This window comes from Notolepis coatsorum (genome assembly GCF_963971535.1).
Source record: "Notolepis coatsorum genome assembly, chromosome: 19".
Taxonomy (NCBI): domain Eukaryota; kingdom Metazoa; phylum Chordata; class Actinopteri; order Aulopiformes; family Paralepididae; genus Notolepis; species Notolepis coatsorum.
Genome location: NC_140183.1, coordinates 32,491,143 through 32,518,680, shown reverse-complemented (window position 1 = coordinate 32,518,680; position 27,538 = coordinate 32,491,143). Strand labels below are relative to the sequence as shown.

Sequence of the window (27,538 nt, the reverse complement as noted above, 5' to 3'; positions counted from 1 at the left end):
TCTCTGTGTGTCCATGCTATTTGCGGGTATTTAAATGAGGTAATATGGGCGGAAAATGTGCCCCTTTCTATGCAAATTAGCCTCATTGTAAAAACACTCCAATTCACAAAGATTGGCGCTAATTGCCACACGCAGTTAAAGTTAAGTTATTTACGTCTTCAGAGAGTTGGTGGTAACTAAGCGCATTTATAAGGGGTGTCATGACCAGCGTCTCCGGTGATAATGGCAGCAGTGATTGTAGCCAGGCTGTGCTCGTGAGAGAACATTTCGAAGGAGAATATCACTTTTTGATTTAAGCAAGACCGAATTCCAAATTCCCTGGGTCTGTGCACAACAGCAAACATTTTAGGAACAGCAGTCTATATGGGAATGATGCAAAAAAAGATTTTTGTATTTGACTAGTGTCTCATAAAGACAAACAAGTGGTTCTCACCGGGAGAGTGTAACGTGTGGAAGGTCACACTACCTCCCTCCAGATCCTACCCTCGCTGTGCAGGCGCCCCGACCGAACTGTAGGGGTCGCTGTCCACAACGCCCAGGACCCACCCTTCAGCTTTCCCACCCCTAACACTGCCAATTGTGTTAGTATGAACGACCAGCCAAGCTGATAGCAACGCCGAGAGCTGGATTCGAACCCAGCGTCTCCAGCATTGATGGCGAGCGCCTTGCCTATTACACCACCTAGCCGCCCAAGAAAGTTGTTTTGAGAAAACGTTTGTGCTGTAATATTCATTACAAATGTGTGGGGGGAAAGTACGTGCATATGCTCCAGAATACACTTTTAATTTAAAACATTTCGTCAGGTCCATGAGGAGTTGAGTATTCTGGAGTATATGAGAATGCAATGCTGGTTCTATTCTATTAACTAAACATTAAATACAACTTAAATTTCTCACTCATTCCCAAGTCAAAAAATATTTTCACTGGCACAGTCCCTAACTTTGGCCTAAAGATTTAGCACCATGGACAGGTCTGCTCAAACTAACTCCACGAGCCAACTACGCTGCCAGATATCAGGAGCAAATTGCACTCAACTGCAACACTGTATGGGCGTGTTTGCGCTAGTATATCATTCACTCAATATCTTTAGTGAATAGGTCCTTAAGATGGAGCACATAGCGGGCGCAAATCACACGCAGTTAAGGGTGCTATTAGCTGCCGCAATCCATTCTTTGTAAATTCGCCCCTAATGTTTTGACATGATTATGATGTAACAATGCTGCTGCTTACAGGAGGAGCCGACGGTGCCGTGGACCTGCTCCAGGTGGGAGCGCAGCTGTCTGGAGGTGGAGAACTGACGGAAGCAGTGTCTGCAGAGGGTGCCGTCATCCCCCCCGCTGTGGGAAGAGCCTCCCAGCTCAGAGTGCTGATGCATGTGGTGCATCAGCCTGTGGACAGAGAAACACACACTAACAGAGTGCTGATGCATGTGGTGCATCATCCTGTGGATAGAGAAACACACACTAACAGAGTGCTGATGCATGTGGTGCATCATCCTGTGGACAGAGAAACACACACTAACAGAGTGCTGATGCATGTGGTGCATCATCCTGTGGACAGATAAACACACACTAACAGAGTGCTGATGCATGTGGTGCATCATCCTGTGGACAGAGAAACACACACTAACAGAGTGCTGATGCATGTGGTGCATCATCCTGTGGACAGAGAAACACACACTAAGAGTGCTGATGCATGTGGTGCATCATCCTGTGGACAGAGAAACACACACCAACAGAGAAATACACACTAACATACCGTAATTCCTCTAATAGTGACCGGTATTCAAATACAAGCCGGGTCTCTATTAATGGCCGGATGCGCTGTTGAGCTAAGCAATTATAAGCCGACCTCCTAATACAAGCCGGGTTACTAATATACTGAGCTGCATACTGAGCTGCATACTGAGCTAGTTACTTGATTTCACTTTGAAAACGTTGAAATGACCAGTGACCACCTGTAATTGCACTGTTTACTATTTCATACAGTACTTGGTTTCAATAAATGAACCCAGTACATTTTACTGGGTTCAAACTGACACAAAATGTTGATTTATTCATTATGATCTGTTTGAACATTTGAAATATAGGCCTCTCTCTTATACATGCCTCCTCCTAATACAAGCCTGGTACCCGCTACAGTTGAAACAAATACAAGCCGGGGTTACTATTAGAGGAATTACGGTATACACATTAACAAATTTAGCACCCAATTCAGGGCTCTACAGTGCGACCATATTGCTCGCATATGCCCCTAAAAATATGTGTGTGCGAACCTGAAAAATCAATTACTCGCACGGTGTGCGAGTGCAGATTACAGCCTCAGTCGTTCTTTTTTTTCTTGAATAGTTAAAAAACTACAAGTCCCACATTGCACTCAAGCCAAGGGTCCAATCACAGTAGAGTGACGTGACTGGTTTCAATGGAAAGAAAGCAAATTACCAATCGGAAGCTCTCATTTTGCTTGTTTACTTCCTGAAAGTCGGCCATTGCGATATGCAAGCGTTTTCTGAGACACTAATTTATTATAGTCTTACCAATAGCAATAGATTTTAGAACACCTAGATTTAGCGATAGCAATAGTAATATAACGTTAATGCAACAAAACGAATGCCTTGCTTTGTTAATCATAACGTTGATGCAGTAGCGTATGTCGTTGTGTTGACTGTAACGGACATGATAACAACATAACACTGTGTACACATTCAAATTGCTATAATCGATTCTAACATTTTCAAATCGATGCAGTTGAATTTTCCCCTTAGGATCGATGCATTGTTACACCCCTACACCAAAGTAACTGGCCCACTGTGTATGTGTGTACAGCTAACTTGGCTAGCGTTATCAACAGCAGAGGTGGGCAATAGGGTCCAGCTGCAGCGCCGGACGGCCGGATTGCAAGCAGTGTGACGTAATTGGCAGAATCGACTGTCAATCAATGGTCTACCTGACACGCAAACTCATAAACAATGTTTCTGTACTGGAGGTGTACAGTATTTCAATAGGGCAACCCTGAAAGGATTATTTTTCTAGAAGAGCAACACTAGCCAAAACATAGGCATTGTATGCATAAAAGGGGCAAAAGCTAAAGTTAAGTGACTGTTACTTTTGTAGCAGTAGTTTGATTTTATAGTTTATTTGATAGGGACAGCACATGTTAATGAACATCAAGTACAAAATACAAAATGTAAACATGCAGGGTTGTAGCAAGAGCTAATTTACACCAGGAGACAGCTAAACTTTCAATAAATAAATAGCCTGCTTAGGGTAAAGCATGGTGACAAACAATCAATGATAAAAACAAGAAACAAGTTACATAAACTAAATCAGATAAAAAATTATCACAGTTCTGGTTTGCCTTAAGATGCAGTTTAAGATGAGTCTTGAACATGGAGTATGTGGGGCACTCTCTAATCACAACTGGTAGGCTATTCCAGTAGTTACCACCTTTAACAGAGAACACAGTTTTAGCAAAGGTAGTATACCGAAAGGGCACCTTACAGTCCCCTCTACTGATGGCCCTGGTGGTAATGCCAGTGTCTCCTTTTTGTTCAATGTCACTGCCTTTCTTATTAGGCCTAGTTGTTGGCTACAACTTTGCCACAGTAGGCATTAATCACTTAATAGTTCAAATGTCTGTGTCCCATTCCCGTTTACACATGCAGATAAACACACACGCACAGTGGGCCAGTGACTTTGGTGGTATGTGCTATTGCACAGATGTGTGTCCAGTTCCCATTTGCACATGCACGCACAGTACCTAATATACATTTATTAAAAAAAAAAAAAAAAAAACTCTGTTACTTGAAATATTTTCACTGTGCTCCTAAATATTTTTGGGTGCTCCTAAATTTCTTTGTGTGCTCCTAAATTTGTTCATTTAGGAGCACATGTGCTCCTTGGGAAAAAGGTTAGCGTAGAGCCCTGCAATTTAGCAAACATGACCCAAGTGACTGTGGCAGGGCTGGCGAGCCATTACTTCTTACAAAACAAATTAGCATGCAACAGACTGTGGGAATAAACTAGCGAACGACCAGAATAACCTTTACCTTTACGCCCGGAACACAGAGCCACCAGTGTTCCACCCAGGAAACCAGACTGTACAGACGGTCTTAGTATTATCAGAAAGAGAAGCGAGTGAAGTCACTGGCCAGAACAAATGGCAGAAAAGCCACCGGGCCAGATGGAATTCCACCACAAGCTTATTAACCCTCTGAAGCAGAGCGCCGCGTGGGCATGTTTTACAAAACATTAAATACCTTTTGTGATAAAGACTCACTTTAAATTGTATCTGAATCATATCTAAAAAAGAAGCAGGGAAGCTGGACCAGCACTCTCAGGTTCAAGTATTTAATGGCAGCCTGAAACAAACATGTTTCGGAATTCTTATTCTTTCGTCATGTTTGTTTCAGGCTGCCATTAAATACTTGAACCTGAGAGTGCTGGTCCAGCTTCCCTGCTTCTTTTTTATATATCACTTAATGGGATTTCAGCACCCAGTGTCGGATTTTGAGAGCGCGGTCTATCTTGACATCTGAATTAGGGATGCACGATAAGTATCGGGCCGATATCAGCAATTATGACGTCATCCCGATAAACCCGATAACGTTATTAATAGCTCCGATAATATAATATATTTTTTGGAAGAAAAAAAAATGCGGTGTGGGTGAATTGGGATGAAGGGCGTTTGTTTTTACTATCGGCTCCTCCCGTTTTGCCAGTACTGTGGTACGACTGATAGCGTGTGGTTTAGGAAGCAGGTGTTTTGCACAAATCCAGCGCTCCCTTTCTTGGCTGTGACGTAGCCACGTAAATTTCTGAAGCAGCGCGGACGTAAACAACAAAGATGGCGTCGGTACAGAAGATTCCTCTGCTCATGTTACTGGTATGATGTTGCATGTGACAAATAAAACCTTGAACTTGCACGTGGACATGAACATCAATCATGTATCAGTGATCACTCGCGCTATTTGAAAGGGTCAAGTCAGCACGGCCTATACACGGCCTATACACACATCTACTGTTGCTGGACGATATCGCTGACCGCCGGGTACCTAGTGGGACACGTCAGGATTCCTGTCCTAATGGAGCTGTGCAATACCCTGGAGCCAGCACTGAGGAGCCGGACCAGACGCTCAAAGCCTGTGCCACCACACGCCCAGGTACTGTCCACCTTGGGCTTTTTAGCCTCTGGGACATTCCAGGGGGAGCTAGGAGACAGGGTGGGCATATCGCAGCCATCCATCAGGCGCAGCGAGGGGTGGATGGAAACATATAACTGGTCACACAATACATCCAATTCCCATATACTGATCAACAACAGTCTGCCCAACACCATCGGCTCAATTGACTGCACGTAAGTGTGCAACAAGGCACCATCCCCAGATGTTTCCATATCTCAACAGAAAGAAATACCACTCCATCAACGTTCAAATAATCTGCAACACCCAGACTTGTTTTATTAGGAGATTGCGGATATGCGCTGGCCCCCTAGTTGATGACCCCACTCACCAACCCCCAGACGGAGCAGGAGGTGGCCTACAATGAGAGCCAAACAGACGTTCCACCGCCAGGCGCAGCATCGGACTGCAGAAAATACACTGGATGTGTTTGGACGCAGCAGCTGATGCACCTCAGACAACCCTGAGCCCGCTGTTCCTCCTCCAGTGGCCAGCATCTCTCTCTTGTGATTTGCAATTCTTTATTTGGACTCTTGATTTCACATGGCCCATTATTTTTCACTTCAGCCACAGTGCGTTCCTCTCCTGACACCACGTTAACCTCACCTGTTAACTCATCCCATGCCGCTTTTTGTGGGTGGCCTTCTACCCGTACTACAAAATTAAATGTCAAGCTAAGATGTTCTACTCCTTACAGGTAGGTCTGCGTTTACTGGCCAATGCACCATGTATATACCATATATTATATATATATATATATATATATATATATATATATATATATATATATATACTGGTGCCGTCTTACCCTCTATCCAGGAGATCTACCAAGCCAGAGTGACTGGTGCCGTCTTACCCTCTGTAGAGATCTAACAAGCCAGAGTGACTGGTGCTGTCCCACCCTCTGTAGGAGATCTACCAAGCCAGAGTAACTGGTGCCGTCTTACCCTCTGTCCAGGAGATCTACCAAGCCAGAGAAACTGGTGCCGTCCCACCCTCTGTAGAGATCTAACAAGCCAGAGTGACTGGTGCTGTCCCACCCTCTGTAGAGGAGATCTACCAAGCCAGAGAGACTGGTGCTGTCTTACCCTCTGTCCAGGAGATCTACCAGGCCAGATTGTGCGCACGCACAATTAAGGTAGTAAATGACCCCAGCCACCCAGCCTCTGAATAGTTTGTCCTGCTTCCTTCTGGCAGACGGTACCGTTCCATCAAGGCTCCTCCAGACAGCTTTGTTCCCACTGCAGTCTAAATAGTACTTAGTATTTAATCAATATTAATGCACTTTATCCACTCTTTTTATATTATCTTTATTCTATTTATTTTATGCTTGATTTGGCACACAAAAAGCTTTTGCTGTTCAGCTGATATGTTGTTGTTGTTGCTGCTGTCTGAAATTGTCTACTTTATGTTTATGTGTAGTAACGTCTATGTCTGCTTACATGTATTCTTGTAATACATCTGTATGGTTTATGTTCCTCCTGTTTTTACGCGCTGTACATTATAATTCCAATTCAGTCTACTGAAAATAAAGTAAACTTGGAAATATGCTGCCTTTTAACCCTGTGCATATGTAATTCCGCCTGGAATCTTTGTATTTTGGGCTGTAAAATTGTCAAATAATGTCCTAGGAGTAAGTGATTTTTCCCTTTTTTCTTTTGTTACTTCATATTTCAATATCTGGCAGTTATTTAACATTACTGTATGTTATAAGTGTGTATTAACAGTGAAATATCAAGAAAAGAAACTAAAATGGAATTGGATTTTAGGTTTTTATTCAACTAGTAAATGTAATTGAACATAATTAGAAAAATAACTTTTTACAACAATTTAAAGGTTTACCTATATAAAATATGTATACAAAGTTGTGAGGTTTCGGCTCTTTGTTGGAGAAAAAACAGGCAAAAATAACAACTATATAGAGGCGTTCTTTGGACTCACACACTCACACACACACACACAGCAGCAGGGAGTCACTTTCACAACCCTCTCTCTCTCTCAAATCAAATCCCCCTCCTCTCCCACAGCGTCTTTGTGAAACTCCCTGAAACAATTCCTCGCAACCTGGAGACACAATCCCACATCACAACTTTCACACTTCCAGGGAGTGCTCCTTTTACAGCGCTTGCACTGCCGTCGCCCCATGCTGGTCCCCTCTCCCGCGCTCGGGGGGGACAAAAACACGGGGTCAAGACCTGGGGTCGTGTGTGGCCTGCCTCTTTGGGAAACTCCAAGGAGGTCTGCAGTGAGCCCCTCTTGAAAGGCCTGGCGGCTCTTGGGCCGCTGGCGCTGGCTGGAACCGATCGCTCCTTGTGGATCACAAAACTGTTTGTGACGGCAATGTCCAGGAGATGCTGAAGCACAGTGATGGGCAACCTTTTTGTCTTTCTATGCACCGTGTTGGTCAGAGGTGTCCACTCCTCTCATGTACCTACTGTACTGTGAAATGGCTGTGGGTCTGGGAACTGGTACCTACTTCCTCCCGTCATCTACATAAATAGATAGACAAATAGACAGACTAGTTGCAGCACACAATGATCCACATGAAGAGAAAATCCAGGTGAGTATATAAGTGTTTTCAATGATCCATAAGAAAATCCACACAACACAATAAATCACATTACAGTACACAGGCACAATATCAATACCTGTCTTCTGCCAATGCTGCGCTGTGTCACCACTATAGACTGGGTAGACGTTCGTGCACATGGAGACCTCCCTGGTGTCCATCCATTTCACAAACAAAAGGTCCGCGGATGGAACCTCTCGGGGAACTCTTGTCGAGTGCATTCTCCTGGGTCGTAGGCACTCCAACTCTTCTGCTGGCCCAGGTGACAAAACAGGAGGGGACTGATGTAATAATCGTTAGTGTATATGATGTAGCCAGACCCCAGGTACACCTTGTCCACCAGCATTGACACGACGTCATAAAGCGATCGCCCGATTTGCCCGTTTTGGGTTGAAGTGTGGGGGTTGAGGGACGTGGTCGTCAGGCTCCGCCTCTGTTTCCCATCAGACGGCACACACTGAAAGAAACAAAGCCATGAGGGAAACATCAGCAAGTGAACGTGTGCATGGCTCATCAGCCACACTGTGAAATCACTACAAAATCTTCTGTCATTCTGAAGTTCTAAAAGCCTTGTATGCTAACAGAAGCAAGAATCAAATAATGTACAGAAAGGGGGGGGGGGGGTCTGATGGACTGTGTTTCTTTTCTCTACACACACACACACACACACACACACACACACACACACACACACACACACACACACACACACACACACACACACACACACACACACACACACACACACACACACACACACACACACACACACACACACACACACACACCCCTGTCTAAGGATTTAGCTAGCTGGTCACGTTACCTAGTTTGTTCAGAAGAGACGGCTTCGTTGTCGTCGTTGTCACCATGTAAAAAGCCTGGACGATCTTCTGGACATCTTCAATCAAGTTTATGAACTCCAAATGAACTTGTATGCAAAGGCTTTCACGTCGCCGGAAAGCGTCATTACCGTAATCCAGGCAGGACGGGTAACTTCTCAGCTTTCAGGCACTGTTGAAATTCTTTTGATAGCGCAACGCGTTCAGGAGCTACGGTAATTCTAACACGACGTGTGGAAATGTGTCGGTCCCGACACATCCAGTTTAAAAGGGGGCAGTCTTGAGGAGAAGATAAATGATCTCATGTCTGTAGACCATCTACAAATTAAACTGATAATGAACTGTGAGGACCCCGATGTCCACAGCGATTTTCCCTAGTTGTCTTGGAATTAATTTGCTAATATTGTTGCGGTTGTTGTGGTTGTGTGTAGCCCGATGCAACACTGACAGTAGGCTATGTAACTCTATGTAACTCTATGTAACTATGTGATTCTAAGTGGTTCCATTCTATGTAGCCCTACGCTGATTGATCAAATGATCTAGACTAGAGGGCATCTCATGAAGCCTCGAGTGACAATCAATAGTTGACTAAGAACTTTCTTTAGTCGAGGAACAGGCCTAAGAGTTGTCACATTGCTCCTCACCTCAGATTGTCCTCAGTCTGGTGTGAGCACACCTGACACTTGAAGACGAAGGACTTGGAGGGCGTGGCTTCAGGCCCCCGCAGGTTGCGGCTTCCGTCGTAGGACCCGTAGTAGAAGTCCTCCACCGTCATGACCACCTTGGTCGAGCCTGCTGCGGCCGGCGTGCCGGGGGTCGAGGCCGAGGTCACAGGAGCCCCTAGGCCTGGAGCAGAGACTGTGCCGGCCAAGTCTGGACAGCAGAACTACACAGGGAAAGAGGAGAGATCAGACTCCTGACAGTCATCTTATGTAAGGAGGAAGAGGAGAGATCAGACTCCTGACAGTCATCTTATGTAAGGAAGAGGAGAGATCAGACTCCTGACAGTCATCTTATGTAAGGAAGAGGAGAGATCAGACTCCTGACAGTCATCTTATGTAAGGAAGAGGAGAGATCAGACTCCTGACAGTCATCTTATGTAAGGAGGAAGAGGAGAGATCAGACTCCTGACAGTCATCTTATGTAAGGAAGAGGAGAGATCAGACTCCTGACAGTCATCTTATGTAAGGAAGAGGAGAGATCAGACTCCTGACAGTCATCTTATGTAAGGAGGAAGAGGAGAGATCAGACTCCTGACAGTCATCTTATGTAAGGAGGATAGAAATCAGGGAAGGGTCATAGCAAAACAAATGATCAAATTGCTTCAGCAGGGACCTATGTCAACCTATGCAAATATGTTGAAAACGTTGTTGAAATTGTGTGTGTGTCAGTAGACTTACACACATGTGTCCAGCCAGCGCTGCCTGCGTCTTGAACTCAGCTCCACACCTGAGACATCTCTTCATTAGAGAGGATGGAGAGACTGGAAACACACATCCATTCAGCCATGACATCATCAGAAACAACATCCGCTCAGCCATGACATCATCAGAAACAACATCTGTTCAGCCATGACATCATCAGAAATTACATCTGTTCAGCCATGACCTCATCAGAAACAACATCTGTTCAGCCATGACATCATCAGAAATTACATCCGTTCAGCCATGACATCAGAAACAACATCCATTCAGCCATGACATAATCATAAACATCACAAATAATCGTTATTGTTTATCTGTATATATCTATACTGTTTAGCTAGATATATATCTATACTGTTTATCTATACTGTATGGTTCATGAGAGACGGCCGGCCTATCAGATGGTCTAACAGCCGGTCTATCAACATGCTGAATTGTATAAAAAGCATTGAAGTACATGTGGTGGACGCTAAATAATAATAATAATAATAATAATAATAATAATAATAATAATAATAATAATAATAATAATAATAATAATAATAATAATAATGAATAAACTAGTTACAACAGGGTTTAGCCCTATGGGATTGCACCCTAACAAAACAAATCAAACATGGGATTCTAATTATACAGGCAGCAATCGAATACATCATACAGCTTACATTCTGTATTTAATAGAATAATCATTATGAATAATTAGATAATTATGAATGTGTCTGTACAATTTTAAATGTGTATCAGTGTTACTGCTTATGTGTCTGTACCATTTAAATGCCTAACCTTGGAATGGAGGTGTTGCCTTGGTAACGCCATTGGCAGGAGCCGGGGGAACGTCAGCTGGGAGGTGATTGGTGAAGCCTTCAAGCTTCATGGGTCGAGTCCCGCCCATCTGAAAATTAACTACACAACAGCACAGAATGTCAGAGATGAGATTCCCTCTGCTGCCAAAACTCCTTGTTAAAGGGACCACGCCATTCTAATCCTGACTACCCACCATTAACTCATTCTGCGCCAATAACGAGTATACTCGTGTTTCTCCGCCAACATGTGAGCGCCAAAAATGAGTAAACTCGTTTTTAGATCCTGTGATCTTTTTCCTTTGATCCCCGTTCTAAACACTCAGCCGGAGCTCCCTAGGTCTCCCTGGCTCATCTGCCTACGTTGGAATTGCAATGACGATCGAATATCGCCAGGTGGCAGTATCGCCTACCTTTTGAACTGGGAACTGGGGATATCACTTGTCTTGTGATCCACTCCGGCTGTTTCCGCCTAGGAGTGGATGAGTGGATAGCTGAGCACGGATGCTCTTTTTCAGCTACGCCCTGCTTCACATTCACAGTTCCATTCACACCTGGGAGCTGCCCAGTACAACCACAGTCTGACACTGTTGGCCACTGAGCAACTCCACTGGAGCAGTTGGGCGTTAAGTGCCTTGCTCAATGGCACTTCAGCGGTTGGTGTATGGGAGAGAGTTATTAATTAACTTCCCCAGCCCATATTTTTCCTGCCAGTCCGAGGGATTGAACCGGCGACCGTCCGGTCACAAACCCGCTTCTCTAACCTTTAGGCCACCGCTGGCTTCTGTACCGATCAGTGTCGTAGTTTACCGGATGTAAAACATGCTTTTTGTAACTATCGCAGTTTCTAGTTAAAACGACCCCCCTCCCCTTGATGGTTTTGTGAAGTATATACATTTGATTTGGAAGTATTTGGGGTTTCGGGCAAGCAACCAGAACGATTTGGGCATAATGCATATAATGCGTCATATCTTGTGATGTATGAAAAAATACTGGATTATTTAGGAAAGGGGCGATGTTTAGCGTGTAATAGCGCACAAACTACAGTATGTAGAAATGAACTGGTTAGTCACTCTTGGACTATAAACAATGCCTGACAAATGAGCCATACTATTGTCTCCATAGCTATACAGAACACACGATGGGTCTGCAAACATCGCTAAAATTGTCAATAACGCTGGCACCATTGAGAAAAGATGAGAAAAGAGTGTGGCGCTCAATGAGTTAACAGAGATTGCCCGTCTTTAATACATTTAGTGGTAGTTGTTTTGTTGTTGTATACAGTTTTTTAGCTGATATCAGCTCACCTTACCAAGTGCCCGCCGTCATTCACACTGCTATAGATAAAGGGGTGGAAAATACTCCATGATACTTGAAAGTAGTTTGAAAGTCGCCAGGCATGATGATGTAACTCAGACTTCTGAAAGCCATCTGTGGGAGGCGGTGGCTCTGGAAGCAGGAGGGGTTAGTTGATGCAGGTATCACTAATTAAGGCTCACACGCTGACTGAACAGAGAGGGATCTCTCATCACACACTGACTGAACAGAGAGGGATCTCTCATCACACGCTGACTGAACAGAGAGGGATCTCTCATCACACGCTGACTGAACAGAGAGGGATCTCTCATCACACGCTGACTGAACAGAGAGGGATCTCTCATCACACACTGACTGAACAGAGAGAGCGGGATCTCTCATCACACACTGACTGAACAGAGAGGGATCTCTCATCACACACTGACTGAACAGAGAGGGATCTCTCATCACACACTGACTGAACAGAGAGGGATCTCTCATCACACGCTGACTGAACAGAGAGAGCGGGATCTCTCATCACACACTGACTGAACAGAGAGAGAGGGATCTCTCATCACACACTGACTGAACAGAGGGATCTCATCACACACTGACTGAACAGAGAGAGGGATCTCTCATCACACACTGACTGAACAGAGGGATCTCATCACACACTGACTGAACAGAGAGGGATCTCTCATCACACGCTGACTGAACAGAGAGGGATCTCTCATCACACGCTGACTGAACAGAGAGGGATCTCTCATCACACACTGACTGAACAGAGAGAGAGGGATCTCTCATCACACACTGACTGAACAGAGAGGGATCTCTCATCACACACTGACTGAACAGAGAGGGATCTCTCATCACACGCTGACTGAACAGAGAGGGATCTCTCATCACACGCTGACTGAACAGAGAGGGATCTCTCATCACACACTGACTGAACAGAGAGAGAGGGATCTCTCATCACACACTGACTGAACAGAGAGGGATCTCTCATCACACACTGACTGAACAGAGAGGGATCTCTCATCACACGCTGACTGAACAGAGAGGGATCTCTCATCACACGCTGACTGAACAGAGAGGGATCTCTCATCACACACTGACTGAACAGAGAGGGATCTCTCATCACACACTGACTGAACAGAGAGGGATCTCTCATCACACACTGACTGAACAGAGAGAGCGGGATCTCTCATCACACACTGACTGAACAGAGAGAGAGGGATCTCTCATCACACACTGACTGAACAGAGGGATCTCATCACACACTGACTGAACAGAGAGAGGGATCTCTCATCACACACTGACTGAACAGAGGGATCTCATCACACACTGTCTGAACAGAGAGAGAGGGATCTCTCATCACACACTGACTGAACAGAGAGAGAGAGATCTCTCATCACACACTGACTGAACAGAGAGGGATCTCTCATCACACACTGACTGAACAGAGAGAGAGGGATCTCTCATCACACACTGACTGAACAGAGAGAGAGGGATCTCTCATCACACACTGTCTGAACAGAGAGAGGGATCTCTCATCACACGCTGACTGAACAGAGAGAGCGGGATCTCTCATCACACACTGACTGAACAGAGAGAGAGGGATCCCTCATCACACACTGACTGAACAGAGAGAGAGGGAACTATCATCAGCATTGGGCAGCAAGCAGACTTTGTGATTCTCCTTTTGGTTATTTCTCATTACCGGCCGTCACGCTGCCAGTTCACTGAGGACCTCCGTCTCAGAAAGGTGTGTGTGAACACAGGCCACCTGGGGTTAGCGTTACGCATCAAGCTTGGTCTCCCGAGTGTACATTGTGGCCGTCTCGCCAGAAGTGGCAAGACAATGATGTCTTTTTGTTATCCGACAGATTTTCTCCCGGGACGAGGTCCCACAGCTGGAAGTGGAACGTGGTTCTAAAACAAGCTGTCTGATAACAACAGACGTCATTGTCTGCTACTTCTGTCAAAACAGAAATGTGGCCAAGCCGACAGCACAATAACACCTAAGAAGGCAGTAGAGATTAAAGTAAACTTCAAAATATAGTATAGGTCAGAGGAGTTCGATAGTATTTACTGAGGATGACTAGATAATGTTGATATTTAAACTTAAAAAATAAGAATACATTTAGTCATTTAGCTGACGCTTTTATCCAAAGCGACTTGGTATGATTAATCTGAGCTATTGTTGACACAGGTCAGATTTGTTTTATATGTTAACTTATAACATGATCCAGCTCTATTGTACTTTATTTTATTTTCACATCTGGTCAATGTTAGCATGGTGTTATTCACTGTCAAAGATGGAAAAATAAATAAAAGATAATAATTTATATTCTCCTTTGGTTCATTACAATTTACTCAAGCATAGTAACAGACACAATCTTCTGACACTGGGAATACATTCCCTGAGGTCCATAGATGTCCCTAGATACCAAGAACATGGAAATGGACCTTGTAGAAGTGGAGCAATCTTCCATTTACTTGGGTATGTACTTTTAGGCAAATTTTCAGAAAATATAGCTAGAGATTAAGAGGTTAAACCTCCTTGATAACATACACACACGTTAGCTATACCCCATTACCGCCGGTATTGACGGCCAGAGTCATACACAATGGCGTCCTGTGGTGGGATACTGCACAACAGAACCAGACCCTGAACCACCGGCCTCTGACCTCATGACAACAGAACCAGAACCAGAACCACCAGCCTCTGACCTCATGACAACAGAACCAGAACCAGACCCTGAACCACCAGCCTCTGACCTCATGACAGCAGAACCAGACCCTGAACCACCAGCCTCTGACCTCATGACAACAGAACCAGAACCACCAGCCTCTGACCTCATGACAGCAGAACCAGACCCTGAACCACCAGCCTCTGACCTCATGACAACAGAACCAGAACCACCAGCCTCTGACCTCATGACAACAGAACCAGACCCTGAACCACCGGCCTCTGACCTCATGACAGCAGAACCAGACCCTGAACCACCAGCCTCTGACCTCATGACAGCAGAACCAGACCCTGAACCACCAGCCTCTGAGATAGTTAAGTTTGCTAGTATTAATGTTAAAGTTACCAATTAAAGCTGCAGTAGGCAACTTCGGAAACATTTGCAAGAGTGAGTTGACCTGCCCGGCAGAAATGGAGCAAGCTGTGCATTACTTTTCAAGCCCATACAGATGCGGTTAGGGTCAATCCTCACCTGGCGCGCCCTGAGAGGTGATGACGTGGCCGGGGGGTAGCTGTGTGGTGCCAGGGTGCCCGGGGCGGATAGTGAGGGTGGTGGGGATCTGGAGGGTGGCGTAGGAGGTGGTGCCAGGCTGGTGGGGGGCAGGCGTGGGCGACCTGACCTGAGCCTGGGAGAGGACCTGGGATCTCACCAGCTGGCTCATCTGTGGGGCTGTGGAGAGAGGAGAGGAGGGGAGAACAGCACCAGTGCTGACTGAATCCATGACACCAAAAACTATATTAAGTGTTTTGCAGTCAATCGAAAAGATACTATAAACTAGTGACTAGTGACGTTTCAGCTGTAATCTTAGGGCCCTATGGAATTTGCGATCATGGAACCGCGGAGGATTTCACGGAATTGAGATATTAACACGGAATTCTGAATTATCGCGGAATGCCAATGGCATGGAATTTGCTTAAATTATACATAAATCAGTTTTCATATAAATCAATCTTCACTACGACTTTAAAACGGTGACGCAGCACGGTCTATGGAGACACAATGACAGCTACCAAATCCATTCCGATTTAAGTCAAGACGGGTTGCATGTAACAATAGTCTCTCTCCCAAGTAGCCAAACGTTACACTATAAAAACGAACTGGATAGTTGATTTAACTTAATTAGCTGAAATATTCTAAAACCATTAAGTCTACTTAATGGGTGCTCGCTCTCACACACACACACACACACACACACACGAACAGCGTGGAATACATATTTCCAGTACACAGCGTTGGATCAATAAACGCGATCGATATTTGGAATGGCGATCAGGAATTGGAATAATCTTTTTGGAGAACATCTGATCTGAGGTAAGGAATCAATTTTACCAGTCTTGGGATAATCAGAGCTGTTTTCACAGAGATATCAGCGTTTGCCCTATGTGTGTGTGTGTGTGTGTGCTGATCAGGAAATGAGTTTCGATTTTTCAGCTCGCTTCTCTAGCGTGCATAAGTACACATATACTATAGATAATCTAGCGTTTATTTGAAAACGATTCATAAATAGGCATGAAAAATTACAACGTTTTTTGTGTATTCCAGAATATTCCAGTAAAGGGCGTTTATCACGGAATCTTTATATTTTCCTGAAACTTAAAACGAGCGATTTTCAAAATGGTATAAAACGGAAATTAACCGATTAAAAAACAATCCGTTTCGACAATGTTGACTGCAAACAAGTCATTGATAAGCAACGGTCAGATTAGACACATAGCCATAATTTAAGACATAGATTATGCATTCACAAATATGAGAGCGCTATCATTGAAGTGGGTGGCGGCATTCAAGGGGGTAAAAAGGAAAACACGGCCAGCACGGAAAGTTTTTCAAATTTCTTTGAAAGAAATACAAATTTACAGTTTTTTTCTAATTTCTTTTAAACAATTTTTTTTTATTTTTTTATTATTTAAGTATTTAATTATTGTTTAGTTGTTGCACTGCACTGGCAGTTGAACTGCATTGAACTGAAGAAAAATAATCGTAACTGAACTGGCACTGAACATTGAACTGCACTGGCACTGTTTGCTGATGTACTGTTATTAAAGTTAGTTAAAAACATAATTTGGTATTTTTCGTTTTGGTTAAATCCAAAGGAAAAAATATTAAATCAGAGAAATCCGAAAACAGGAAAATTTAAAACAGAGAAATCAGAAAACAGGAAAATTCATATCCGAAAACAGGAAAAGATTCAACGGATTTCATAGGGCCCTATAATCTCCAGCTCAAATGTATCCCCACTTTGCCTTTTATGTCTCTGTCTGTGTATTGTATGTTTGTTTTTGTTTTGCTGCCATTTTGGCCAGGGCCCTGTTCCTCGTACCTGGCTAACTGAGTTAGCCGGATAATTTTCAGCATAGCTTGACTTAAGCCAGAACTTTCCGTACCCCGACGTCGGATTGTCTAAATCACCATGGTAACAGATAAGAAAGTTTGAACCTGCTCCAGAGCAGGGTTTAGTTCAGTTTTAGCTGGATAACCTGCATGGCCACGCCCTCGCAAAGAAATCCCAGCTCGCTTCCTGAAATAATTCTCACAGTCTAGACTAGATCCCATTATACCATTCTGAATTATGTTTTTGTGCTTCGTTCTTCTAGAGGGGGCTTTTGAAATGTCAAATAAATCATATTCAGCCTATGAATTTACTTTGTCCTAAACAATGCAAGTTATACGGATACGGCGCTCGCTATCGCGACACACACTATGTAGTTATTTTAATAACGCGGAGCATTGCAAATGTGAATGCCGCTGGGATATTTTTAATGAATGAAACCTATCGGGAGTTTGGCTCTGATTAGTTTCATATTCTTCGCTGTGGATGTATCTGCGGCGGAGCGCCCGAATTGTGTTTCATTCAAGCATAAATTGAACTTGTCTGCGAGGCTATTGAGCCGTACTGTATTGTACCCATTCTGCAATCTGTTAATAAAGTTTTAAATCAATCAATGCCGTTAGAAAATCAGGATTTCTGCGATCGACACTTGCTGTCTTTTCAGGTGAGGCGGCCGCGCGCAATTATCCTGAGCATCAAGTCTGGTTAGAATTAACGAGAGTGAATCAGCGTTCGAGGAACAGGGAAAGCCTGGATTCAAACATCCCGTTAATTGAATCTGGATAATGGGACTTTTGATCGACTTAGTTGAACCAGGTACGGGGAATAGGGCCCAGGTCTTGCTTGAAAAAGAGATCATTGATCTCAAGTGACTACCTGGTCAAATAAAAAAATCTCTACCACCTTCTTCAGTACCATCACAGGTGTAATAAGAATCACAGGTGTTAAGCATCACAGGTGTTAAGCAAAGCCAATTGGGGTCAAGCTCCTGTCTGTACACAGCGGCGTGAGTCACTCAGTCAGCTTGTCCAGACAGGAGCTTGACCCCATTGAGGTTTGTTATGAGTTTAAACTAAACCTTTACAGACACAAAACAGTGAGATGGATTACTGATTGGACCTGTAAGGAAGAGTGCCTTGGACCCCATTCTCTTGTCTCTTTCGATAACCCCTGGAGAACACCTTCATCAGTCATTCTCTTGTCTCTTTCGATAACCCCTGGAGAACACCTTCATCAGTCATTCTCTTGTCTCTTTCGATAACCCCTGGAGAACACCTTCATCAGTCATTCTCTTGTCTCTTTCGATAACCCCTGGAGAACACCTTCATCAGTCATTCTCTTCCCTCAGTAACCTGACCTTAACGTAGCGCTCCTCACACCGGCCTTCTTGTCTACATTACACTCAGTTGGGTTGTGATCCAGCTAGAGGAGAACTTACACTGGAACAGAGTCAGAGGCTGCATGGTCTGGCCCGGTGGCAGGTTGAACACCAGCTGTGTCATGGGATTGATCATGTTCTGTACAGGTCGGATGGGGAAACCCTGAAATGAAGCACATGGTTTATGTTAAGTCTAGGATTTGTCACAAATATCAGTTTTACCTGGTGACACTTTCTCTGGATAGTCTCCTATAGGGATGGGTACGGTTCTTCAAATATTCTAAATGAGGTATTCAGGCAAAAAAGGCGGCAACCAAACCTTTATTCTGAAGGCAAAAACTTTCTCCAGCTTTTATTTTGAAGGCAAAATTGCTACACTGAAAGTGAAACGTATGCAGGCCATGCTACTGAGACGTGTGAATGCTGGTTGAGAGGCTACACACTAATGTAAGGCAGGCAGAACATAGTTTCAAGGTGAACGTTAGGAAATGGCTCCTAGAAAATGTCCCAGAGTAACTCAGGAGGCTTCCCGTTTTTGTGTATGAGATCTGTACATTTTGTACGTATTTTATTAACAATGTTGTATTTTACTTTTTAAATTGTATTTTTTGCAATATATACCCCGGCTAATAATATGTGTAATAAATGTTTATGTAAATATTATGTACTGCTGAGACCAAGGACCACAATGGAAATAAGTCTGACTTTTTTGTGCTATCCTTGATCATTTTAGGATGCATGACTTGTTGTAACATGTACTGTATTTTTAATAGTTGTCAAATAAACTAAACTAAAGCTGTTGAAGCTGATGACTGGAGCCATCATACAAGTTGTTGTAATTGGCTTGACAGTGAAGCTAACATTAGCCAGGCAGCTATTGGAAGAGTTGAAAAGTTTTCCACTGCCGGTAGTAGTTTGTTTCATCAATAAATGAGGCTTCTTTTTGATTTACATCATTCTGAAAAGGTTGTGCTTGTAAGTGGTATTTTATACTTTTTTGCAGATCTCTTGTGGGAATGTGTTGTCACTTCCTATGTTGTCACTTCCTGTTTGTCTTGTATATACTAGGGTCACTTACCCTTCATGCAAGCCATTCTGAAGAAGGTGTGTTCACACCGAAACGTCATGATTACAGGCTGCCAATACATTTGGAAAAACCTGGAGTGCATGCCTGGACATTGTTTCCCTATTTTTATGCAGAATACTCTGTGAAATTTAATGTATCTTTTTTTGTTTGTGGAAAACCGAAAAAGGCAGAGTCGAGTAGGTACCATGCAGTGGAAAAGCGCCATTAGTCTGCTAGCAGTCTAAAGAAGTGCATAGCGAGAGATAGACACAATTAGCTGTGTGCTTTCTTATGCAGGGGGTGCTTAGGATATCCGGTTAACACATTCTGTGGCAAAAAATGTAAAAAGTAGTTTTTGGCACCGTAGAGTGCCAGAAACGTAAAAAGTCGTTTTTGGATCGTTTGATCTTTTTACTTTGATCCCCGCTCTACAGACTTGTCCAGAGCGATCTGCATAATTTTCGACCATCCCCACACATTAGAACTGCAATGCCGATCGACTATCACCAGGTGGCGGTATCGTCCGTGTCTGAACTGCGATGGCATGGGTTGAATCACACTCCAACTTTAATTTCTGCTTGGCCAGTGGCCACTCCTCCTGCTGGGACATAGATTCACATTGATCGCCTAGAAAATTCCATCGCCTAAGTGTATTTGACCATCGAAACGTGTAGACATATACACTGGTAATCGCGATGGCGATGCGATCACTTGGAATTATTCTTCTTGGAATACCTTCTGGCTAAGGTAAGGTACATTCTATGTCTATTTTACCGAATCTGAAACGTGTTTTTCTAACGATCACAGTTCTGTGTTTCACCGGACGAAAAACATGCTCGGCAAACGCGAGTTTGAGTTAAAACGACCACCCCCCCCTTGATGATTTTGTGATGATACATATATACATGTCATATACCTTTGATTTGGGAGTATTCAGGGTTTCAGGGGATCAGCCAGAACGGTTTGGGCTTATTGCACGTAACGCATTTATCTCTCAATCTATGAAAAAAGTAGGGATGCACCGAAATTTCGGCCACCGAAAGTTTTCACTTTTTGCCTTTCGGCCGAAAGAGTTTTCACCGAAAATATATCACCGAAACAGAAACAACCTGTAACCTAACGCGTGTTGTTGTGATGATGTCGCACTGTCGGGAGTCGCGCTGTTTCTATGTAAACTCTGCGCGCAACGCGTCCAATAAATGCGTCTTTAACATGCTTTTATATCCTTATTTACTATATGCCCGTTGCGGTTAATCACTGAGTGATCTAATATGCATATTATTCAGAGCGAGAGGGGGGGGGATTGTGTTTCTCACATTGACGCTGTCTGTCTGTCGCGTGTCTACTGTGCCAAAGTCAAGAGAGCACATTCATCTGGGGACTAGAAAGGTGCGCTCAGTAGAGCACAGATGTCTGCTGCGGCAGCCAGAGAAAAGATGGAATTAATGTACTGTATGCATTCAGAAGCGCTGAATAAATGTTTTATGGACCCATAATAGTGATTATTTATTATTCAAGTTAAGTTTAGCCATAATCATATATTTGTCCATAATCATAATGTTCCACAACATTGGTAAAAAAAAATCTATTCTATGAATCATTTTCGGCCTTTCGGCTTTCGGCCAACTGTTTTCTATTTTCGTTATCGGTTTCGGCCAAGAATTTCCCATTCGGTGCATCCCTAGAAAAAAGGCTGTATCTTGGAAATGATGTTTAGCATGTAATAAACTACAAACTATAGCGTGTGGAAACAAACTATTATTCCCATGCTGGACTACAAGTAATGTTTGTCAAAATGAGCCACACCGTGTCTCTACAGCTATAACACAGAACACACACACAGCTTCGCAAACATAGTGCAACGACCACGGAAACGACTAGACGGCTGGCATTCTAAGGGTAACGATAACCGAATTGTGTGGCACTCAAAGTGTTAACAGAATTAATTTCAATAGGATAATCAAATATTTATATGCCTTTAAAATCCTATCCCTAGTCTCCTATAATAGGGCTGGGAAGTCGACTGAATATGAAGGTATATATAATAGATATATATTTTTTAATACAAATTGTAATAACCTGCTGACAGTCTATAATTGTTGTTCATCTATCACCATTTATTGATTCATGGTGTTTATCAAAACAAAATCAGAACTGTGTGTGCTACACAAAACAAACAGGATGTTTCATTTGAATGAGTAAGCAATCAAAGTTAGCTGGTAGCCTTGTGTTCATTGTCATTTTTTTTTTTTTTTTTTTTACCTCTGCCCAAATTTCTTCTCATCTTCCCTGATCCTATTTTGATCAGCCCCATGACGGGAGGTCCTTAAGCTTGAGCACTGGTGTGGGCACTGGTGTGGCGGGATTGATGGTCCCCGGGACGACGGGAGGTTCTTAAGCTTGAGCCCTGGTGGGGCGGGGATTCATGGTCCCCAGGTTTCATCGATGATCAGTGAGTACAGAATTTCAGAATGTTGGAAGAAACATTTCTGTCTTTGCCATAAAGTACGACCAGCAATGGAGTCATGGGACACCACCTTCAGGGCCCTTTCTCACTCACCATTCGGGGTCGAATCAGCGCCGGATCGCACCAGAAAAGGGTGTGTCATTCATTCATTCATTCTACTGAGAACGCTCCCCCCTGTCCCCCGGGACGCTGATTCGCTCCAAACCTGGACCGCTGAAATAGGTGGTCTCGGGTGCGCGCCAGTGGGAGCGGGGGCGTGGTGTGCGAGCTTCTACCAAAACACGGGAGAGGCTTCTGTATCAACTTGCTGACACACGCTTGCTTGAATTTTGGGCAGATAAAAATATAGAGCAACAACTGGACAATACCCACAAAAACGATATTTATGGGCAATTTGAGAGTTCAGACCTCAACCAAACAAGCATGTGGAGCCTCACGGCTCAGTGGATGAAAACAAGGAACCACGTTACAAGCACAACACTTCCCTGGCTCGCAATTTTTTTTGCCATTGCTATGTCTATACATTAGTTTCTTGTTCGAATGCATTTATTTCTATTAGACCAGTGGTGCCCAACCAGTCGGCCGTGATCGACCGGTAGATCAATGACATGCAATATAATTGCCGCGAGCGATGGGCTAATGTTAGCTGCTGAACAGGCTAAGCTAACTAGCACTAGCTTAGCGTTAACCCTGGAAAACGCTCAAAGCGGAATCCACGACACCAGTTCCATCAACTGACATGCAATATAATTGCTGCGAGCGATGGGCTAATGTTAGCTGCTAACTAGTAGATAGGTCTAGTAGACTAGATAGACTAGTAATAGTTAACCCTGGAAAACGCTCAAGCGGACTGCACAACACCAGTTCCATTTGTGAGAAAACGGGGGTGGGTTATATTGACAAGGCTCGACAACAGAGGTTCAAATATAACTTCATATTTATTGGTTATTTGTTTCTTTTATATCAGCACCCAGTCTCCACCGCCGTGTTAACACTCTCTGTGTTTACATTCGAGCGTGACATCATCGCCTACGGCAAGCTTACACGCTCAAAACGCAAACAAAACCCAGAGCGCACCAAGACTGAGTGTGTACGCAAACTAGAGGGGGGAGAGGGAGGGGGGAAGTTCGCACCCAAGGACGGAACGAGGATGGAACAGACCCGAATGGTGAGTGAGAAAGCACCATCAGTCTGTGTGTCCCTCAACTAAAGAGCAGCGATGGCACTAGTGAACCCACGACCAACTCCCAGTACAACTAAAGAGCAGCGATGGCACTAGTGAACCCACAACCAACTCCCAGTACAACTAAAGAGCAGCGATGGCACTAGTGAACCCACGACCAACTCCCAGTACAACTAAAGAGCAGCGATGGCACTAGTGAACCCACGACCAACTCCCAGTACAACTAAAGAGCAGCGATGGCACTAGTGAACCCAATACCAACTCCCAGTACAACTAAAGAGCAGCGATGGCACTAGTGAACCCACGACCAACTCCCAGTACAACTAAAGAGCAGCGATGGCACTAGTGAACCCAATACCAACTCCCAGTACAACTAAAGAGCAGCGATGGCACTAGTGAACCCACGACCAACTCCCAGTACAGAAGCATTTCATCATCATGTTTTAACAAAAAGCCTATTTACCGGCACAGGTCTCTGCTTAAAGAATAGGCTCAAAACAACCAAAAGAAACATGACAATGCAAATTTGTGCAATTGTCATCTATCGGCACAGCCCTGAGCCATGTCGTGCTAGCTCACTGGCAAAGGGGGTAGATTTAGCTCCAAAGCTATTTTAAGCTTCAATTTTATGGGAGGAAAAAGCCACGGCAGCTCTTGACTTCTCACCTCAAGATATCTGAATGGAAATGGGCTCAATAGAACCTTCTCTTTACAGCCAGGCTGATTTATGCTAGTCAGGACGTTTCTATTATTATTATTATTATTTATATATATTTTTTTTACACATGCAAATCTCTCACTGTACAAATCAACAAGATGTCTCGCCCCCAGTCCTTACATGACAGCTGTGGAACGTTAGTATGTTGTACCTGGGTGGTCAGGAAGAAGGGCTGGCTGCCCGACGGCCCTGTGGTGGTGGGAAGTAGGAAGGCTCCTGACGGGGTCTGAGTCAGGATGAGCTGCTGGGCCTGGGGGTGATGCAGGGTGGTGGTACTGGGATGCAGGGTTGTGGTGATGCTGCTCGTAGTGGGAGGAGGAACCACTGGAGCAGCAAAGGTCTTTGAGATCAGAGTTGAAGCTGTGGATGGAAGGAGCAGTTTGCTATCGTGCCAATTGGATACGATATTATCACCATACCAGTCCCTTTATTCAACTGCAGATCATGGCACTTTATTCAACTGCAGATCATGTCCCTTTATTCAACTGCAGATCATGTCCCTTTATTAAACTGCAGATCATGGCACTTTATTAAACTGCAGATCATGGCACTTTATTCAACTGCAGATCATGGCACTTTATTCAACTGCAGATCATGTCCCTTTATTCAACTGCAGATCATGTCCCTTTATTCAACTGCAGATCATGTCCCTTTATTCAACTGCAGATCACGTCCCTTTATTCAACTGCAGATCACGTCCCTTTATTCAACTGCAGATCACGTCCCTTTATTCAACTGCAGATCATATCCCTTTATTCAACTGCAGATCATGTCCCTTTATTCAACTGCAGATCACGTCCCTTTATTCAACTGCAGATCATGTCCCTTTATGCAACTGCAGATCACGTCCCCAACAAAACTGTCAACATCTGCAATACAAATATATACACATCATAGTGAGGAAGACTAGCTCTGTAGTGGGAGTCAAGCTGAACAAGCTGGTGAGGAAGACTAGCTCTGTAGTGAGTCAAACTGAACAAGCTGGTGAGGAAGACTAGCTCTGTAGTGAGTCAAACTGAACAAGCTGGTGAGGAAGGCTAGCTCTGTAGTGAGTCAAACTGAACAAGCTGGTGAGGAAGACTAGCTCTGTAGTGGGAGTCAAACTGAACAAGCTGGTGAGGAAGACTAGCTCTGTAGTGGGAGTCAAACTGAACAAGCTGGTGAGGAAGACTAGCTCTGTAGTGGGAGTCAAACTGAACAAGCTGGTGAGGAAGACTAGCTCTGTAGTGGGAGTCAAACTGAACAAGCTGGTGAGGAAGACTAGACTATAGTGAGAGTCAAACTGAACAAGCTGGTGAGGAAGACTAGCTCTGTAGTGGAGTCAAACTGAACAAGCTGGTGAGGAAGACTAGCTCTGTAGTGGAGTCAAACTGAACAAGCTGGTTGGCTGGACGTACCGTACTTGTAAGTAAAATAAATGTGTTGTTAGGTTTGGTCTTTTTGTAAGCTATGCTGACAATAACCAATTAAATGTATCCTTTAATATTTAGTTGTGCCCTAAAATGAAGTGCAGCCACAGGCCTCCTACCAGTGACATATGAGGTGTCGGTTGGTCTCTGGGTGGTGCCTGGTATTGACGTTGCAGGACGGAAAGGGACAAAACGAATGGGACTGCCACCGGAAGGAGACAGACACGGAGACTCCTCCACTAGGAGACAGAAGGACAACACTTGAACATCCCACAGGTGACACAAGCAGGGCATGAGCCACAAGACAGTGTAGGGGCTACGACTCTACGACCTCTCTGATGAAACGCATGTGTGCCCAAGTATAAAAAAAAAGAAAAAAAGTATATTCTCTGAAAGTATACTTTCATGTAGTCAGAAAGTATACTAAAGTTGTGTTAAATTTAAACCATTAAGTGTCTTTAAGTGTATTAAAATGTTGGCAAACATCTCACTCTTTTAATACACTTAACACCATATTAATGACTATCATTCTAACCATGTTCTGTGATTAGTACATGAAAGCAGACAATAAATACCAAAAAGTACAACAAATTAACTATTTTGGGACTTTCTATTTTATTTAGAAAGTTCTTAAATCAGAATGTCCCACCCAATACTCAGCTGTTAAAAACGGTTCTCCATTTTATTAGTAGAGATACTTTTAGAACAATAGCCTGATGCTGTATTTCCCATGAGTTGAGTGGACGCATGACCGCAGCGCGCTGTGTGTGTGTGTGTGTGTGTGTGTGTGTGTGTGTGTGAGCACACGCTTTGCATAGTGGGCATGTCAACAGTGTCAGCTGAACTCGCACCAAACAAGGCAGGGAAATAGTCAGACAAACATCCCAGAATTATTTCATAATACAAAGTGTCTGAATGGATATTTGGATTAAACCAAGTTGTATGCAGTGATGAACGGTCTTTCCCCGCGGAACACAAGTTGAAGTTACTTAACGTTACACGGTCGCGCTATCTAACGATAGCCTTTTCGAACGTTTCGTTTTCTCCGCTCTGCTCCGCTTCAGCGAGGACATTACCTCTCAAGTACACGTATGCATGTGTGAGTGTGAGCGTTTTAGTGTGTAACTCAGCCCCGCTCCTGATCAGGCAGACGGAGAGAGACGGAGGGAGGAGAGATATAGAAAACGGCCAACAAGATTTGCTACGTTTAAATTCCTCTGGAAAAAAAGGAGTGAAATGCGAATGAGAGGGTTGAAATCCGTACTCGCAAAGGTGCGCGCAAATATTTTTCTCTACCCGCACAGGCAAAATTCTGGCGCAATGTGCGATCGCCTCGTCGCACTGTACAGCCCTGGGCTAACTGTATCACCCTGCAGTCCAATATGATGACAGGACTAACTGTATCACCCTGCAGTCCAATGTGATAAGAGGACTAACTGTATCACCCTGCAGTCCAATATGATGACAGGACTAACTGTATCACCCTGCAGTCCAATATGATGACAGGACTAACTGTATCACCCTGCAGTCCAATATGATGACAGGACTAACTGTATCACCGTGCGCTCCAATATGATGACAGGACTAACTGCATCACCCTGCAGTCCAATATGATAACAGGACTAACTGCTGTATCACCCTGCAGTCCAATATGATTGTAACATGCGTTACTTTATGAAGAAGATGTCAATGTGGTGATAAATGAAGAGTGGGCCCAATATGTTAAGATATGCCAATGTCAGCATATATGAGTCACTTGACCTTTAAGATTCCAGGTATGGGTGTGGTTAGGGGCGGTCCTAACCATCAGGGGGCCATCTTGGATTGGAATATTTGCCTCATGGAGATTCGTTTACTTGCTGCTATGGTGAGAGGAAGTTTTTTTTTTTCAGGCCTCCTAATGTATTCTCCAAAAACCAAGGACAGTTCAGCTGCAGTCTGTGTTTCCCCAGTGGATTACTTTTGTTCTTTTCCATTTAGAAGATGTGGATCAACCCAGGACTTATCTCCTTTTGGACACTCAAAGGATTGAGTGTGGTTGGACGACTACTGGCTCTAAAATGCAGGGCTGCATGGTCTGGTAGGCCTGTACATTTGTGTTGGTGCTAATGGACTAATGCTGACAGGA

At 44.0% G+C, this 27,538-nt stretch overlaps 1 protein-coding gene across 1 annotated transcript in view; it reads right to left on the bottom strand.

Annotated features, from left to right (window-relative positions):
• pogzb (pogo transposable element derived with ZNF domain b) overlaps positions 1-27,538 on the bottom strand; it is a gene marked incomplete at its 3' end in the record, with an annotated part of 65,950 nt that overhangs the window by 25,197 nt on the left and 13,215 nt on the right. Inside the window, exons 3-9 of the mRNA XM_084336599.1 lie at positions 25,530-25,649; positions 24,153-24,361; positions 18,628-18,730; positions 15,332-15,529; positions 10,814-10,914; positions 9,232-9,473; positions 1,231-1,388 (exon numbers count right to left, since the gene is read on the bottom strand). Of these exons, the coding sequence (XP_084192725.1) occupies positions 1,231-1,388; positions 9,232-9,473; positions 10,814-10,914; positions 15,332-15,529; positions 18,628-18,730; positions 24,153-24,361; positions 25,530-25,649 (1,131 nt within the window). The remainder of the gene's footprint in view (positions 1-1,230; positions 1,389-9,231; positions 9,474-10,813; positions 10,915-15,331; positions 15,530-18,627; positions 18,731-24,152; positions 24,362-25,529; positions 25,650-27,538) is intronic.